Source organism: Salarias fasciatus, chromosome 1 (genome assembly GCF_902148845.1).
Source record: "Salarias fasciatus chromosome 1, fSalaFa1.1, whole genome shotgun sequence".
Lineage (NCBI taxonomy): Eukaryota > Metazoa > Chordata > Actinopteri > Blenniiformes > Blenniidae > Salarias > Salarias fasciatus.
In genome coordinates, this window is record NC_043745.1 from 8,534,058 (window position 1) to 8,552,512 (window position 18,455).

At 43.3% G+C, this 18,455-nt stretch overlaps 1 protein-coding gene across 1 annotated transcript; it reads left to right on the forward strand.

Annotated features, from left to right (window-relative positions):
• The first annotated feature begins 672 nt into the window (after nucleotides 1-672).
• On the forward strand, nucleotides 673-17,583 carry plekho2 (pleckstrin homology domain containing, family O member 2). The gene is made up of 7 exons (XM_030093058.1): nucleotides 673-973; nucleotides 10,840-10,989; nucleotides 11,067-11,189; nucleotides 13,585-13,689; nucleotides 13,802-13,900; nucleotides 14,679-14,957; nucleotides 15,044-17,583. The coding sequence occupies exons 1-7, from the start codon at nucleotides 965-967 to the stop codon at nucleotides 16,391-16,393; spliced, it is 2,115 nt and encodes a 704-aa protein (XP_029948918.1). The 5' UTR covers nucleotides 673-964; the 3' UTR covers nucleotides 16,394-17,583.
• Nucleotides 17,584-18,455: the final 872 nt, after the last annotated feature.

An 18,455-nucleotide genomic window follows, 5' to 3' on the forward strand; every position in this document is an offset into this window, starting at 1 on the left:
TATGTTAGATCTTTAAAGAAATGCAAAGAAAGTTGAGGAGCGCTTTAATGATTTAGATTTTTTTTTAAATCATCACAGAGTTTTCAAATATATTCATTTTCTGTTTGTGTAAAAATGAATAAAGGCGTGATTAAAGCTGATAGCTCCTATACCTTATATTGTCATTTCCAATTATTATTTTTTTCAGTTGCAGTGTATTTGAGCCATGTAGATAATCATAACATTTTATAAACACAATGACATTTGCACATATAAACACAATTCTGTACACAGCTCAGGCATAATGTGCCTACATCCCTGCAGCTAATGTGCATTTACACTCAAACAAACAGTAAACAGTGAAGAGGAGGAAGAAGCAAAGCTGATTTGATCTCCATCTATATCTCGGTTACTATTTATGATCCTGAACCCTATTAAAACCAAACTTACACACACACACACGCACACACGCAGCCCTGGCTGCAGGTTGAGGTTTCTGTCCTCACAGGAAGTGGCCCTGCTGGAGGCTGACAGGCCGCTGCAGCGCTTCATCCGACTGCAACTGAGAGAAACGATGGAGGTCTGCAGCGGGCCGGGGGTCTGCGCCTGTCAGGGGATGCTGGGGTGGTTTGGGGCAGATCGGGGGGCAGATCGGGGCTGGAGGCAGGCTGCTGGCGCGCGCACACTGTTGCTCCTCCTCAGCGCGCTTCTCGATTCAACAGAGTAAAAGGGACTTCAACCGGAAACCAAACTTTTTCTTCGAACTTTTTTTTTCTTTCGTTGTTGCGCTCAGAGGCAAAAGAGGAAAACGAGACCAGCCTTCAGCGTCACAAACTCGCTCAGTTCCTGATTTTGTCCGGCTTGAAATGAGCGATCCGCTGGCCGAGCGGCGACGAGCAGACAGAGAATAAAGGGCGACGTCGAGAGGTTTTTGGGGGCGAGTCCGCTCAGCAGCCACATAACGGATCCCTGACGGCTGCTCATCATGGAAGAAGTGAGTATAGAGCCTGGGAGTCCGCCTGCAGACCAGAACGGGGTTTGTTTGGGAGTGTTTGGTCAGATGTGGAGCTGCTGTGTGATGGGGGAAAGTTTGGGGGAGTGAAGAAGCTCCGGCAGGGCGCGACCAGCCTCAGGAGAGGAGAGGAGCGGGGCCGAGATGGAGGCAGAGAGGAAGCAGTCAGCTGAGCCTCCGGAGCGGTGCTCCTGCTGCCTGAGGCACGAGGCAGGTATCCGAGCACCTGCTGACCTGCTGACCTGCTCACCTGTCCTCCAGTCTGCCTCATTCACCACACTGGAGCTCTGACCTCTGACCCTGTGCACAGCCTGTCTGCATCACTACAGCTTCAAATATGTGCCAGTACGAAGTCCAATCACTTCTGTCCTCCAACTAGGGTGTCAAACATAGGGTCAGTGGCCCAGAACAGGGTCGTGTCCAGAAATGCCTGCATCTCAAACTGAAGTACTTTTTAAACTTCTTGAAAGCAGTTTAAATGTTCACAGAATGCTGTGGCACAGAAAGAAAGGTCTAGATAGCCCAGACCGGGCAGATTTACTTAAACAGTTCCAGTCGGACACAAAGCAACTCGCTGTGCTTTACAAGGAAATGGTTTTAAACAAGGTGATTAAGAATCGTAATCCTATAAGCGATTGAGATTATGAAATGTGTTACTGTGAGAGGCGCAGCCCTCCAGTTTAATTCTTCTTCACACAATGATAAAAAGAGGTAAATAATAAAGTGAACACTTTATTAAGATAAAAGTCTTTAAAATAATTAAAATGTGTTTTTATTGGAAAGCCTAAACAAATAATGACACACAGTTGTATAAGTCACATTGAGCAGTATTTGCTTACATGCTTTCTATACTGTATAGAAGTGTCAGATCCACTCACTGCACTGGAAAGTGTATCTTCATGTTACACTGTTATCAGTGATATAAGTTTGAAACAGATATAACTACATCTGCCAAAATATGCCACTAAACCGTACAATATAATATAGATAAATGATGATCAGCTAATCTTAATTAGCTGTTTAAGTCTAAATTTAAGCCGTAAGCCTGTTGGAGCGCATCAGAATCAATCATCTTTGAATATTTAAGTCCGTACAGGAAGATTTCAGAAGGGCTCCCTGTATTTTCCTGCAGGTGCAGCGAGTTGTGTTTCTGTGTTGAACACAGTAAAGCCACTGCATGAACTTCCTCAAGGGGGGTGTAATTCCCTGTAATCAGGCACAACCTGGTGGAAAAGTCTTAAAAACAGACTCAGAAGCAGATTTTATGTCCTGGACTGTGTTTGCCCATGGGCTGTTACAAATGCTGATAAGTCTTTACTCCTCCCTTGTTAGCCAGCTGATCTGATTGGAGGGATGTGTTAAAACTGAGTGGAAAAGAAGAAAGAGAGACGTCACAGCATGTGTGAGATCTACTTAAGAGAACATACTTGATCTGAAAATGGGCAAAGGTCGTGATGCTATGTACAAAAATGGTAACAACTAAAGTTTTAACGTTTGAGGAAGTCACTCAAGTCGAAAAAGGAAGTTCACTCGAGGTTTATCTGCTGTTTGGAGGGAGTAGTTTCATGCACTCGGCTTCATGATATTAACGTCTAAAGTTGCAAACATCATTGATTTTTGTTCATTCAAACATTCCTCTGCTGTCCTTGGATCACACACACGACGCCGTTATGCATTAACAAGCAGGGTGACGTCACCGAATACATTTGAAGAAGGCCATCGTTCCTACACTCCCCAGCATCAGCCACCAGGAGTCTGCTGGGAAAAGCCAAGCAATTACAAGCAGAGGTCGTTTCATTCTGATGTAGAGCCTCACAGAGGTTTAACACACATTAACACTCTGAAAGTGATTCTTCAAACAGGAAGATCAAAAGAGTGAGTTCACTGTCATGAGTGCAGCACAGTGAGTAATGATCGGTGTTGTGCAAATCTGTAAATGCTGGTAATTCCAGTTACTTTTTTAAGGACAGCACAGAAAAAGTTTCTTGCTTAAGAGAATTTAGCTTTTTCATAATTATTGTTTTCTGTTAAAGACAAGTGTGTGCCCTGAGAGAAGCAGGAGAGCCATCGTTTGAACTAATGTCTTCTCTCATTAGGTTGAGTTGAAGTGACACTGATGAACCGGGGGAAGATGCTCTATTAGGTGGATGTGGTTCCTGAACGAAGCATGCTTCTGAAGTGGCAAAAACAGCTTCAATGAACTGTTAGTCTCTGAACAGGAAGAGGTGTGTCGCATAAAGACAGGCACAGTGATAATGGACCAAATGTAGTGCCTGTGAGAGCTTAGAGTGTTTTATGTTTCTGTCAGGAGCTTTGAGTTCAGTTCTGGTCCAGTAAACAGGAGTTTAGTGAAACAGTCACACAGCTGTTCTTGAGTGGGACTGCAGCTCAGTGACGCTTTTCACGTTTGACTGCTGCCTTACTAATTTCAGCGTAGCGTTTGATCACTAACGCCTTGGAAACAAATGACATTGTGGGAGTAAATAACCTATTTAAAAAAAGAAACACCGTCATTGCGGATATTGAAAGTGGTTGTTGGACTATTTGTGTTTTCTACTTTGAAATATTTCCTCAGCGCTGACAGATGCTGTGAAGCATTCTGCTCCAGTGGGGTCGTTACATGACCTTTTATAACTTATTGAAATCAATGCTCAGTTTTACAACAACCCTGATACAAAAAAATGTCTGGACTGACCGACTCAATTTCCTGATTGCAGATCAATTAATAAAGGCTAAAACGGTCCTGATCTGATTTGGAAGTCCCTACTTTCATTAATTCTTTCTTCAGCAGTTAGGATGAGGAGCCTGTTTTATATCTAGTAGTATAATGCCAGTTTTGGAAAGTGTGCATGTATGTTTTTGAATTATCCAACTTTTCAGTTGATGGGAACACTCTGAGCTTTTACAATGCTGCAATATGTAAGTAATTTTTCCTCAGAACGGAACGGAATGAAATGAAAAAGGACAAATAAAAGAGGAAGGATAGGGTATTTTTGGGAGCTAAATACACAGGTTTGTTGTATCGCTTGAGCAACATGAAGCTTCCGTAGACACTGTAAGTTCACTTCAAACAATAAAAAGAAGAAATACTGTTAGAAACGTGATTCCTTTAAACAGAAGATCTGGATTGGAACCTTCTTAGCTATGTCAGCAGATGCATTCTGTTGTTTCCTGTTGTGTGGTTTTAATGGATAAACTCCGTATCTGTTTTACTGAGGCTCTCAGGGTTTGTCAGCAGTTTAGTGACGTGAGGGGAGGCTTGAGGACGGTGCATTCCCCGTGAAGTGAACTGTGATCAGTATCCGCGCCTGTTTGTGGCTGGAGAGCGATGTGTTGGTACTTGGCTTATCTTGAATCGGTCATTTATGCTTCACTGCCTCGCTCTGCTCTCTGGCCTGCATCCTCCACCCTCCAAACCGCTGCCGTCCGTCCACCGTGGTCATGGGTTTGAGCCCTGTGAGTCATCGCTTCATCTCCATCCATCTGACCCAGAGAGCACGCCGTGACGTGTCGGCCTGACCCGGTTCAACAAAGAGGAAACAGACTGCCACATTATGTGTCAGGCAGAAAACAATTAACCCTCTCTCACGGCCGGCCCGCTGCACAATGGTTGCATGTGTGTGTGTGTGTGTGTGTGTGTGTGCGCTCTCATCGTCTTACTGGGGCACCACTGATGGGTTCTGTGAAAGTGCCTTTATGGAAAAGAAAGGGTCCTCATGGTCAATGGCTGTGTGTTTTGGGGAATGTGTTCTAACCGGGCTGAGAAGTGCTCCAAAAATGAGCAAAGTGTCCTTCTGGAATATTTTCACTGCTTGGATTAAAAAGAAAGAAAAAAAAACTATGCTGAAAGACCATGCAGACAGTTTGAGTTTGTATTTGAGTCCTCATTGCTGCTAGAATCATCAAATCTCTGAATGAATAGGGATGTTCTTGATATTATTACCAAAGACAGTAAATTACAAAATGAGCCTGTTGGTGAAAATGAGAGCACAATAGAAGCTTTGTTCAGCAGCTTCTCTCAGTGTAATCCAAACTTCTATTTTATCTGATATTCTCTGCAAATGATTGAGGTTATAGAATTGTTAATTGTGTTAAAGGAACTGTTCAAACTGAAAAAGGATTAAAATGAAATGTGACACGTGACAAATAAAATAACTCAAATACTCAAATTCGGATGAGTTTATCTGCGGTTGCAATAAACCTATCTTTTTAATATGCATTCTTAGAAGTAAACTCAGAATAATTGTATGTGAATTCTCTACTGACAGTAACATGGCCTTTGGCTTCACCACTGAGTACTGATGAGTTTCAGCCAGAGGCATTTAGAAGTGAAACTTCCCTTCTGGATAAGTACAGATAAGCCCAGATTTTACTCGGCTGAAACAGTACGAGAAGATCAATCAGGTATCAACACTGATCCTGAAAAACAAAACAAAAGCAACAACTTTATCAGATTCTCATGTCTGGTTTCAGTTGAACCCTGTTAGTATAATCCAACATTTTGCTCAGATTGAAAAGAGAAGTACCTTGAGTTCACACTTCTGAGCAGCTTGTTGATCAAACCAGCAGGATCTCAGATATCAGCCCTCAGAGTGGCGTCAAAGCTCCGCCTGAGAGAAAATCTGCTGCAGAAACCAAGAGTCCTGCCAGGTTTCATTTTGAATCACTGAATAGTTGAGAACGATAAAAATGACATGATGGCAGCTGGCTCTAATGGGCTCTGTTCTGGACTGGTGAGCTGGTGGTTCCCTGCTGTTTGCCTCGTCAGCTGGGAGAGGCGTCGGATGGATGGATGGATGGATGGATGGATGGTAGATAGGTCAAAAGTGGATGTTTGATAGGTGGCTGAGTGGATCAATTGATGGGTGGCGGAATGGACCAGAGAGTGAACTTGCAGGAACAGGAAAATGTATAGATGCGTGGATATGGGTGAACAGATGGGCTAATGGTTGGATGGACTGAAAGGCCGATGGGTGAATAAGTGGGGAGGAAAATATATAGATGCAGGGGTTCTGGGTAAATGGAAAAATGGATAAAGTGATGATCATAACAGCAACAATGCGAGGAGGCTTGGCTGTAAACGGAGCGGCGGCAGTGCTGTTGAGTAGCAGCTCTGAATCCCGTCACTGTGCTCCCTGTCCACACATGAACAGTCAGCTGATCCCAGTGCAGCTGCTGATTGATCCAGTGACTCTGAATCCTGCATGAAACAGCTGGAAACGGCGGGCTTCATCACTGTGCTCCATCTGTTTGGCCGCTGCCGTAAATGTTTGTGAGAGAAGTTGGCGCAGCTGTCATCATGCTTTAAGTCCGAGGAAACGTTTTGGATGTTATTTGGGTTTTGTGGCTCATTTCTCAACATCTCACTTCACTGGCTGCTACGGTCCCCAAGAAAAATCTGGCGCCTGATGCAGTGGATAGGAAGTGAGTCATGGTCATGATGGTGGATGGCTCTGGCAGTCTTTCGGTGAGTTGCACTCGTTTTACTGCAGCATGCAGAGCATGAACAGTGGAAAACAGCTGAACTGATTCAGCAATGCACCGATTACTTCATGCTAAGGAAGTAACTCTGTGCCTGGTTTGATGACATTGAAGTAGTTTATCTGAAAGGGGAAAAAAGCACCTTTTTGGACGTTTTCTTCTTCTAAACATCACATCGGAGTGCATATAGCTTGAGAGAAAATAGTAATGCAAATCTTGTGGTAAGTCTAGCTGTTTTTTTTCTCGAGTTCTTAATAAAGATTTGCGTACATGACACTTTGGTATGAGAGGAAGAAGGTGGGTTTGAAGCGTAGCCTTACAGGCTGCTCTCACGTGATGTGCCAGCATTATAAAAATAGATTTCCTCCTTGTTTGAGAGTAGATCTGTGAAAAAACTGCTGTGACACTAAAACTGTCCCTCACCTTCTGACAATACACAAGCTTTTATGAAGGGCTTCAGACCTGTGTAGCGTTTCTAGTGGGCTCTGTAGGTGAAGAAGATTGAAAGAAGCAGAAGTAAATTAACTTTAATAATAACAACATGTTGAATCAAGTTCAGAAATTGTTGTTGTAGATTTATTGCATTTTCTTTCTTCCTTTCTTTGAAAATGTTACTGAAAAAAACTGAAAATATATTTGGATTACACCTGAAAACTTTAAGTTTTTTACAGGATTCTGATATTTAAGCATTTTTTCTGGGTGGTTTTTGCTTTGCATCTTGAATATTAGCTGATTTTCAGAGGAATCTCACTGGATAAGCTCATGTTTGTGACTGAGGGAGTGGACAGTGTGGAACTGTCCTCATTTACTACAGCGCATTTGGCACCGACATGAAATGGGAAGTGTATTCTCAGAGCATCCGCTGACCATCTGTAAGCAAGAAATCTGAGATGAGGATCAGCTTTCGTTAGGTGGAAGTCAGAGACATCGGCGAGCGGCCTGTACACGCCCTATAAGACCGAGCAAACACAGAGAGGTCCTGCCCCGCCGTCCTGCCCCCTGCTCGGCTCGTCGAGGTTAGCAGGGGTGAAGTGTGAGCTCCGCTGAGTCTTGTGGTGAGTTCAAGCTGGGCAGGTCAGCGGGGAAAATCAATGAATTCCAGATGCGCCCCGACCTAAAACTTCATCAGAAACACATGTGTGCCGAGGTGTGCCTCTTCCATTAAAATTCTGAGCTTTGTTTTTTCTCTTCCTCTTTTCGGACTCGGCTTACAGGCCGTGGCTGGCTGCAGGGCTCTTTGGCCCTGTTTGTTCCGTCGGTTGAGGCAGGTCGATGTGTTCGCCACAAAACCACAGACCAAGAGAATGTTTCATACGTGTGGACAGCTTTAGGTGAAGCGCTCTCTGGTTTTGTGCTTCAGTATGGGCTTCCTGTGTGAGTTCAGAATTAGAGTGTCACCAAAAGTCTGTGATCGCGGCCAGCTGAGCTCTGACTAATGGAAACCTCTCACCCTCACAGGGTTCTGTCAGTACTGTGCTGAAGTGCTCCACCAAGCACCATCTCCTTATTTCCATGTTCTTACACATTCGAGGCCCGCCAAGGCTTCATCACAGAGAGGCAGCTTTGTCTTTCTCTGAGGAACTTAACCTAACTTCTCTTTTGAAGAACTCCTTTTTTCACCCTTGACGCCTCCTGTCTGGCATTTCTCTCTTGCGTTCTTTTCTTTGCAGCTGCTCTGCTGTTTACTGCACTAAAACATTTTTTTTTTGCAGCGAGAGTAAAAGTGGAAAAACAGTTAGATGACCTCCCACCTAATCCCGAACCAGGAAAAAAAAAAAAAAAAAGATATCCTGTGGAAGTTCCTCCTGCAGAAACAAAGACAGTGAACTTTTGCAGACACCTGCACATGCTGGCGTTCCAGTAACCATGAAAAAAAAAAAAGGAGTATGGCTCCAAACCAAAGCTTACTGTGCAAGTCTGTATGTGGAGTTATTTCATGGAGGTCAGCAGTCTGCTTGGACTCAAAGCAGCTCCCAGATCACATTAACGTTTGCCGGGAAAAAGGGTAGAAATGTCGAGAAATGCCTCCCAGACGTACAGCCCTTTACTTACAGCATACAGCATTCACACACTTACACCCATGGAAGTGCCATGCTTTTGGCCACACATTAAAAGTAATGGATGCTATAAATTGACCAAACTTGCATTGGAACAACATGAAAAAAGTTATTTTTTTTTATTGCTTACCCAACTCAAAAAAAAGTCTCTTCTAAAACCTAAACTTAAAACCGCCTAACAGTACAATCTGAAATATGTGTATAACACGTTTTATCAGCTCAGAAGGGAGAGAAGATAAATGACCATTAACCCTTTGAACCGATTGCAGGACATCCTCTCTGATATGTTTTGCTTTCAGATGAATATACTGAGATTAAGAACATTTCCCTTTGAAATGTAGCCAGAAAACTCGTAGAATCAAGCTGAAAAGTCTAATAAAGTACAAGCTGTCTTCGAACACAGAAGAGTATCCAGCAACGCTGTGAATTATACTTTATAAAGCACTCGTTACTGTGAAACCTCTATTCTTGCAACTGGAACAAACAGTATCAGTTACTGATGTATTAGTATTGTGTTTTCTGGGCTATAAGCGACACTTTTTAATTGTTTGGCCGGTCGTGAATCTTGTATCAAGAAGCTGAGTAACTCTTTAATGTTTATTGAAGTTAAAAGGACAGCATGTTTTATTCTATACACACATCTATTACAAATAAGCTAATTAAAGAAAACAACAATTTCATTGATGGATATGAGTTATTGATTATGCCTCAGTACTGAAGTTCACAGGCTAATCAGGTAAAGTCATTCTTTAAATGGAAGCTCAACAGAATCTGAACCTCTTGGGAATTATTACCTGAAAAACAAACTGCTGAATCTTTTACAGGAATTGAAAAGATCTGAACTGTTGTGTGTCTTCTTCATCCCAGCTCTTTGCAGTGACTCACTACTGCCACCTGGTGAGAAGATGTAGAATGAGTTAGATTTACCAAGCTGCCCCTTTAACAGCTGTGTAGCAGTAAATCTACAATACCAAAGCCATGTGTGCTTAATTGAAGCAACCATAATTACTGTGTTGCTTTCCTGAGTGAGTAGCTCCTTTTTATATGCAGCAGTAAGTAAAGCAAGCCCCTTGTGTTGTAAAGAAGTTACTAGAAGACTGTCTCATATAAAGAGGTGGAGCCTTTGCAAACACATCCATCACTCTGTCGCTCCACACCCGTCTGCTGAAGCACAGCGAAGGAAAACATGCAAGCGGCTAAAACGCAGAGTGGAAAAGCTTTCTGTGCAAAGGATGCGATGGTGTTAGGTGTCAGAATTAGGAATGTCCGTTCAGAAGAGAGAGCCGCTGCCTGTGCTGCGATTCCCAGCAGAACATATTTTTCCCTTGCTGCCTTTACTGCTGGCGTAAACCTACTCAGTCTCTGGGTGAGTCATGAAAAGCAACAGAAGACGCCTCACGTGCCGGAGCAGGGAGGAGCCGGGAGCAGAAACTTGTAAATAAAGAGCAACTTCTGCTTCGGACCAAGGAAATGATTTGTCACACTTCCCCAGATGTGATTGGGGAAGATTTGATGTCAAAATGAAACCGGCCGTAAATAACGCAAGTATCAGAACAAGAAGAAGTCAGCTCTTGTAAACTGATATCAGACTGTTACATCAGTCTGGATAGTGAACTACGTACAGATACTGACTGATGGTATTTCTGTCCTTGTGTCAATACTCAGTCAGCCTGTGTTTGTATTACCACACACACTCATTATCACATCATTCAGAATGTTTTTAAATTCCAATCAGAAATGTAATGCAATATATCCAGCAACACTGACGCCTTTGGGCTTCCTGACCTTCCACCTTCACCTCTCTGGCTCTAAATTCCTTTTACCTGTTCAGGTATTTAGTTTGCTTCCCTTAAATCAACACTGCTACCTGGGATTTAGTTTTTTGTGCTGTGGGAGTAAAGGCCTTCCCGGCTTTAGGTCTGAACGACACCAGCTAAGATGACGTCGAGTTCAGTTTTCAACTTGGCTTAATTCAGTGTTAATTAGCATAAGCTGTAGTTTAAATGGATTTTTTTCCTGTAGTTTTTCAACTGCTTGATGACTTCTCTGCTGCAGTGTTAAATGTTTTAAATGTGTTGCGTTTTTAATTAAAACTCTGGATTATTTAGCTCAAAAAGAAGTCTGCATTGTCTTTTCTGATCTCATGAACTCGGGGCAAAACAAAAACGCTGCCAGCTTTTTTAATTCTCGCCACTCTGAGCTCAGAGGTGGCTGTAAGGGATCATAACTGAAGGTGATTCGAACCACATAAGTCAGCTGATGCTCCGGGTTGTGCCTTGAGTGTGAATCTCTCTCTTTGTGTCGTTTCAGGGTGCAAAAGAGGAGCCGGCCCAGAAGAAAGAGCCAAAGTTCCTGGGTAAAGCTGGCATGCTGAAGAAGGCCTCTGGCAGGCTGCTGGCGAGTTACAAAGACCGCTACGTCCAAGTGGAGAGGACGGAAGTGGCGCTGTATGAAAATGAGGTCCGTCTTCATTTGTGACCAGACGTAATGAGGCTTCAGTTTAAGTTTGAATTACAAATTTGTAATTTGTCTTGCAGGACTTGCAGAACTGCTTGGAGAGATTCGACCTGGAGAGCTACGACAGATGTCACGACCTGAAGAGCCCCTTCAAGAAGAAGCACCGGCTGATCCTGATCCGATCACCCAAGTCTGGGAACAAGGTAAGCCTGGAGGTGCTCAGCAGACGGTGGGACTCTCAGAAATGTTGAATAGAACACAAAATGTGCATTAGGCGCAGTGCAATTATGGCTAAGCAAATATTAGGCGACGCACTCAGACAAAGAGGATTAAAGCGAGCAGGTGACTGGAGGGCAAAGGGTGGAACTGAACACATCATCACGTTCTTCACCCTGAAGACGTAGAGAAGTCTGAGGATCATATGCTGGCTGTTCCTAGCTGGGCGACTGCATGTATGTGAAGCACAGGCAGAATGATTGGTCATTAAAGCTCGTGTCCGCAGTTTTGAAAGAGAGAGGTTTTTGAATCCAACGTCTCGAGGCTCCGCCCTCCCTCTGCTTTCATGAGCGACCAAGCCACGCCCCTTTAATTGCATTATCTGTCGGGTGAAAATGAGAGCCTCTGAGTCCTACAGCATCCTCCATGTTTAGCTGTTTACGGTGGATGTTCAACAGACAGTGGATATATCCGAGGTAAGCGGGGCAGCTGCTGCGTGGCTAACTCACCTCTGCCTGGGCGAGTACACGTGCTCTCTGGCTGCGTGCACAAGTTGAGTGACAGCATGACAAGGCGGAAGCTCGAAATCTATTGGCTGACGCTGACCGGCGCTTTTTCAGATAACATGGGGGTCTATGAGACGAAGACGGGGCTCATAAATACATTTTTATATTGCTTTATGCTAATATTATATTGTCGTGTCAAACCAGACTGACACATTTAAGGTCTGTTAAACAATGATACATACATTGGAAACGAACGGAAACTCCGGACACAGGCTTTAAATATTTAAATCAGATCTGTAACACATCTACTCTACTTTGAAGAGCTTTTACAGGAAAAACAAAAAAAGTACAGTATCAAATATTGTCACAGGAGCTGTAAGGTGGTACAGTTGAGCCGGATATCTTCTGTACTTGGTGTCAGTGTTATTTTGACTTTTGTCATATTAAAAAAGTTTGGTAAAAGCGTCAAATAATTCAGTGCAGCAATGAGCTAAAACATGTTTTAAGTGTTACAACAAACACTGTTGTCATTTCCCTTCTTCAGAATGAGGCCACAAAGCAGTTCTTCCTCTTCGTGATGACTTCTTTTTTTTTTTTTTTTTTTGTGAATCCCCAACCTTTCTTCCTCTCAGTACCCCACCTAGATTGCCTGAAAAAAAAAAAAAAAAACTATAGACCTGCTTTTCTGATCTCTCATTTGCCAAAATATTGCAGCAAAGCCAAATGCTGAATCTAAAACTTCAACTTTCACCAGCATGCAAAGACAGGAGGCTTCAAAAACAAAGAGAAATACGGGGTAGAATCTACCAGTCTACCATTTCTCTGCAATTTTGAATTGATTAACTGAGATCCTGGATCTGAACCTGCCCCCTTCCAGTTGGTAGGTTACAGAATGTAGGTTGGTGAGTGTGAATGAAGTGGAGGGGGTCCGATTAGGATGTGAGGAGCTATTTGGCTGCCTCCTGCTTTCTCCGGGGTAACCGTGTTCAACTCCAGCTCTGTGTGACTGAATGATGCCAAAAAGACTCCGTGAGAGAAGATTAGCTGCAGCAACAGTGTTTCTCAGCACCAGCAGCCGTCCGTTGGGTGGCTGCAGAGCCGCACAGGTCTGATCCTCAGTGCTCAGCAGTGGAAAAGCATGAGTCTGTTTATTAACACGAATGGTCACGGTGCATATGGAACAAGCTGTAACTCCGAGAGAAGTGGAGCAAACTGTAGTGGTATGACAGAAAATGCACATGTGTTGGTATAAGTGTTGGCGCTGTACCGTTTTTTTACATGATGTTGACAGCATAGGTGTTAGATGTTGATATTGTTAGATATAATACAGAAATAAATAATAGGCGTAAAAATTAATGGGGAAAGAAATTTAAAAGTGACCAAATAAATAAACAAATTGAACTCAAATTGACATTGAAAAGAAAATAAATGGGAGCATTAACATAAAGTTGCATTAAAACAGTTGAAAATGACAAAGGAAATATATATTTTTAATAAAATATTTTAGGGTTTTTTCATGAAACATAGTATATTTCTTTTGTGTAATTTATTGGTACATAAATATGTTTATTGAACCATTTTTACATTTCTTTTACATTCTTTTATACATTCTTTACATTTATCTTTAATGATGGCAGTTTTGGTCCTCCGTAGTCTGCAGGGCAGTTCGGTTAAGAAGAAAATGTTTTTATGAAAAGAATTTATGACCCTCATGATTCTTTTACGCGAGCCTCTAGAGACCTATGACAACACTTTTTGGGAAGAAAGCTGAAAAACAAAAAAGCTCCAGTTTATCAGCGGATGAAGAGAATGGCCGTATAGTAAATGTTTGATTGGACTGTGATTTGGACTGTTGGCCCGTCTCTGTTCCTGGCAGGTCCATGACGTGAAGTTCCAGGCCCAGAGCGCAGAGGACAAGGAGGCTTGGATTAAAGCCCTCAGTGACGGCATCAACCGAGCGAAGAACAAAGTGTTTGACGAGGTAAACGGGAGAAAATCAGTTTAGTCAGAACTCATCTCAGTCAGTGATGTCCTGACAGACTTTTTAGACTTGCTCAGCTTGTAAAAGCTCCCCGTGCTTCTTGTTTTCACAGGTGAAGGTTGATGAGAGCAGTAATTTAGAACACGTTACCCGGACGAGACCCAAAGCGAACAGAAACCGCCGGCCACCTACCAGGATACACATGAAAGAGGTGTGTGTGTGTGTGTGTGTGTGTGTGTGTGTGTGTGTGTGTGCGTGCGCGCGCACGCATGTGTGCGTGCACGTGTGGGAGTCCATTAGTGTATGTTTGTGGTCAGCTGTGCTAGCTATGAGTTGATTTTCACTTGAATCATAACGTTTGAGACTTCTTGTGGACATACACACTGGGTTGAATTAAGCTGTTTGTGACATTGCGTTACGTTGTCTCACAGTAAAACATTTTATTTAATAGTTTATTGCTATTGCTTGCAAATGTTTTTTATAATTAACACAGAATACAAACTTGAAGACCTTCAGAGCTCTCTAACGGTTTCCACTGACTTGGGAAATATTTCTCAATTCATTGCTTTTGTAGTCATGTGAAAATTATTGTTTTTTACATGAATTAAAAAAGCTTCTATGTCAAAGTGATTTTTTGCATAGCAATGTTAATCAAATCAACATTTACCCTGTTTTATGGTATATGCAGTAGTAGACTGGATGAATTGATTCTCAGCCTCTGCTGTTTTGATGCTTGCATTCAGTAACCCATTGCATTTATAAATTTCTGGGGGTTTGGCTTTTATTGTGAAATAATTGCACAGGAAGTGTTGGTTCCATTGATGGTAGCATCACAGTGATTAAAATGCCTTCACAGTTTGGCTTTCAATTTTATTTGTTAGCAGTAGTTTCTCGTGATTTCGGCCTTTTTGCCTCAGCATGGTCTTCAGTTGTCGTCTCCCTGATACTGAGCTTAACTTTAGCGTATTTGATGTTTTTTTGCTCTCCAGGTAGCCGGTGTGTCGTCTGATGGGATCCTGCGTTTGGATCTCGATCTGGAGGATGCTGTAATGCCGAACGGGACCCATCATGCTGCTGTCGATGGCACTCACGTCACTCCTCGGTACAATAGTGGCGGAGCTGCAGAGACTGCTGAGGACAAGCCTGGACCGGATCCAGAGGAGAAGTCCCAGAAAAAGATCATCAAACCGCCCATGCCACCCACCAAAGAGGCTAAAGCAAGCCCAGCGTCTCAGGATGAGCATGAAAAGGACGTTCCAGAGAAAAAGGTCTGTATGATGATGTCTGAAAGTATTTTCCATTTTTGTCTTTCGTAGGTAATGGGGCTTATAAACTGTGGTTGCTCGTTTTTAAGGTCCTGAAGCCGCCCATGCCTCCGGTTAAAGAAGCCAAGCCTTGTGCCTCACCTGTACAAGAAAAAACAGAGGAGACAAAATCTGAGCAGCTGCCAGAAAAGAGTCCTGAAGCCATAAAAAAATCAGACAAACCACCGACCCCCCCCAACAAACCCAGCTCCCTCAGCTCCAGCAGCAGCCTCCCAGAGGCCTCACAGGCCAGGGTAAACTCGCCTCCCACCCCTCCATCCAAACAGAAGAAGCCCTGCCATCAAACTGTGGAGTCAGATCCAGAAGTCCAAAGCTCAGAGCAGGAGAATAAAGAGAAGGGAGAAGCAGACGGCGTGGAGACGGTGGTGGAGAAACAAGGGGAAGACGAGCCCTTCACTGAGGAGGAGCCGTCTCAAGTCATTGATGGAAAACCCGAGAGTCCCTGCACAGATGGAGAGGATTCTGAAGAAGATTTACAGAAGACGGTCAGTGGCATCAACACAGAGTCCAACAATGATCCTGAAATAGCTACAGAGCCTCTGAGAAAGAGTCCCAGTCCTCTACTGACCTCCGAGACGCGTCCAGACACGCCGGAAATCTGTGCACCTGCAACCCAAGATGCTCAACGACCAGATTTGTCTGCCTCGGATACCTCAACCAGTTCTCTTCAAGCAGAAGACTCCATGCCTGAGAGTGAAGTCCCCTCAATAATCGTTTCCCTGAATGAGTCCCTCACTGACAGCCTCGGCCTCAGTCCACGGCTCTGTCGCTCGTCTGAGGACAAGAGCCAGAAGTCGGAGGAGAAATCGGTGGACAGCGGACAGCACTCGGATGAGGAGAGTGAATGCTCTGGTTGTGAGGACACACTGGCAGCATCCACGTCTGCGCTCAGAGGAAGCCATGTCGGCCTGGACGTGTTGGACAACAGTGAGGATGACATTCAGACCTCTGTTCCTCTGATCCAGAAACCGACTTTAAACAAGCCTCCGATCAAACCCAAGATCTTTGCGTATCACTGCCTAGAGAGCGCCGCTCCTCTCAAGCCCTCAACCAAGGCCAAGTCTGCGTCCAGTGGGGATCTGCTGAGCAGCGCTGCAGTCTGCGCTCAGGTGAAACAACCCCAGAGAGCTGGGAGCGAAAGCATGGATGGTTCTCTTGACAAGGTTGTGAAACTTGAGGGTGAAGTGGCTCTGGAGATGGAGAACACGAGTGAGCTCTTGAACAGAGTGTCTGGCCCCAAGACGGGAACTGATGGGGAGGAAGTCCCAGAAGACCTGCTGGCTAAGGCCATGGAGAAGCTGAAAAAAGCAGACCATGTCCTCAGGGAGGTCAACAAACTGAAACTCAAACACAGCTCTCACGACAGGAAGAGTTGGTGAATGTCTACCTGGACTTGTCCGGTCGTTATACAGATTGTCCAGTAAAGCTCAGAAACCTGTCAAGCTCTGGACTTCTCCTTGTGAGCCTGAAGGGAAATGGTTATACGGCACATACAAGATCCCCTCGTGACAAGGAGATCCACAGTGCCATATTTCTGCTCATGTACAGAGGTTGGGCTCAAACAATCCTTCATCTCCGGAGCTCCTCCTCACGGTAAAAGCCAAACAGCATGTCCAGTCAGCTAATGAAACTAACCTGCTTTGCTCGCACTGAGAAATGTTCTCAGTTGTCTGTCTACTGTCTACTTCTGTCTATGGTCAAAGGCCACAGGTTTAAAAAGAGTTGTATTCAATGTGAGAGGTACATATGCCTTGTGGGAGCGGAGAGCCTGTGGCACCGTCGGCCGAGGGGTCAAAGGTTTACACGAAGGTCAGATGATGGACAGAAGCGTCTCCGTGTCGATACCTATGTAGCGCATGCAACTGATCGCTCTTAATTAACTATGTGCAATTATTTCCAGTTGATGTTTCACTGCAGCTGAAGGCAATACTCTTTTATCTTTTTTTGTGTTTTGTTATGTTTGGAAAAATTGCCTTTTTTCAAAAGAAAGGAATAATTACTTGAAAGCTCATATGGGAAGGTCGAATGAGATAGAAAGTCTGTGTGTAATACATTGAGAAGAAACTGATAAAAAGTACTAAAACATGTGTTGATGCTATTTTATACAGCAGATTTCATTTTCCTCTGTCACCCGTAAAACCGACATTTATACTGTACATACTTTTATACTGTTACTGCTGATGAAAGACGCAGTATCAGCAAAGGCTTTTCTGAAATCCATCGGTAAAAACTAATCATGTGGTAAAGTGAGTCGAAGAGTGTTTTATTATTTCACATAGATTGATTGCAGCATTGTTGGTTCATGTTATTTTGTGCTGATAAAGCACCACAGCTGTTCAGAGGAGAGGCCCGTGACATTCCCTGCAGTGTGAGACATGAACTCATGAATGAAGAATTCCACCGTCACCGTTCTGTGCTCTGTAAACACATCTTTAAGGCCATTTTAATGTCATGTAATGTAGAGCATGTAAAGATATTTTCTAACATCAAAAACAGTTTTGTACTCTTTCATGAGATGTTTTTAATTAAACAAAAGGGAAGCCAAATGCTTAAGGTCGTGTCTTTTTTTCACGTGTACTTTTGGATAAATATAAGACCCAATATTTGTTTTTCTCAGTGCTCCATGTATGCTTCTAATGTTTGTCATCTTATTTTTTTCTTAAACATGCCTTCAAACTGTTTTTTGTTGTGATTAGCATATGCCGTCATTGGTCAAATACAAGAAGGAATTAAGAATGATTACACAAGGATTAAGTGCAGAGCTGCACAAAGACAACAAGCAACACGTTAATGACTGTACACTAAAAACATTGATCAAGCTACACAAAAACACCCAATAATAAGTGTTTCTGGTCTGAATGTTGAGCATTACAGTGAAACACAAATTGTTCCAAAGGGTGGATCAGTATGTATCTGTTAATATATAAGTAGTGTGAATGAATGTGTGAACAAATATACTGCTCAAACACAAACTATGAGTAACATATGCCATCTTCCTTTATTTTACAACAAATTCTCTTCTCAACCTCCACTGCTCCAGTAGAGAAAGCCTGCTGACTGGAAGCATGCTGGTGTGGTTTGGCTGGATCACACTGCACACAGCGTCTGGAGTCATTGGATCAAAATGAACTCCGCTGCAGGACACACGCCGCTCGCTGCAGGGGGAAAGCACTCGACCACCACACTGTGTCTTTTCTTACTTTTCCTCAGGGAAACTCTTGGACCTCCTGCTTTAGACAGCTGTCACTGCCAGGCCACAAGGCCTCTGTTCATCATATTAGATTTCATTGCTGCTTTCAATTATGTATTATTTGTCACATTTACTGTTATATTTTCGGTCTGAATCAGTTTCATTGCGTTTATAAAATAACCACCTATTTATTATTGATGTTGAACACAATAATAAGAATATTTCACTCCTTTATAAAGTTGAATGTAACC

Excerpts from the sequence above, each read along its gene's own strand:
- plekho2 (XM_030093058.1), top strand. Across the intron at positions 11,190-13,584 it reads CACCCAAGTCTGGGAACAAG|GTCCATGACGTGAAGTTCCA; the intron begins GTAAGCCTGGAG and ends TGTTCCTGGCAG. Across the intron at positions 13,901-14,678 it reads CCAGGATACACATGAAAGAG|GTAGCCGGTGTGTCGTCTGA; the intron begins GTGTGTGTGTGT and ends TTTGCTCTCCAG.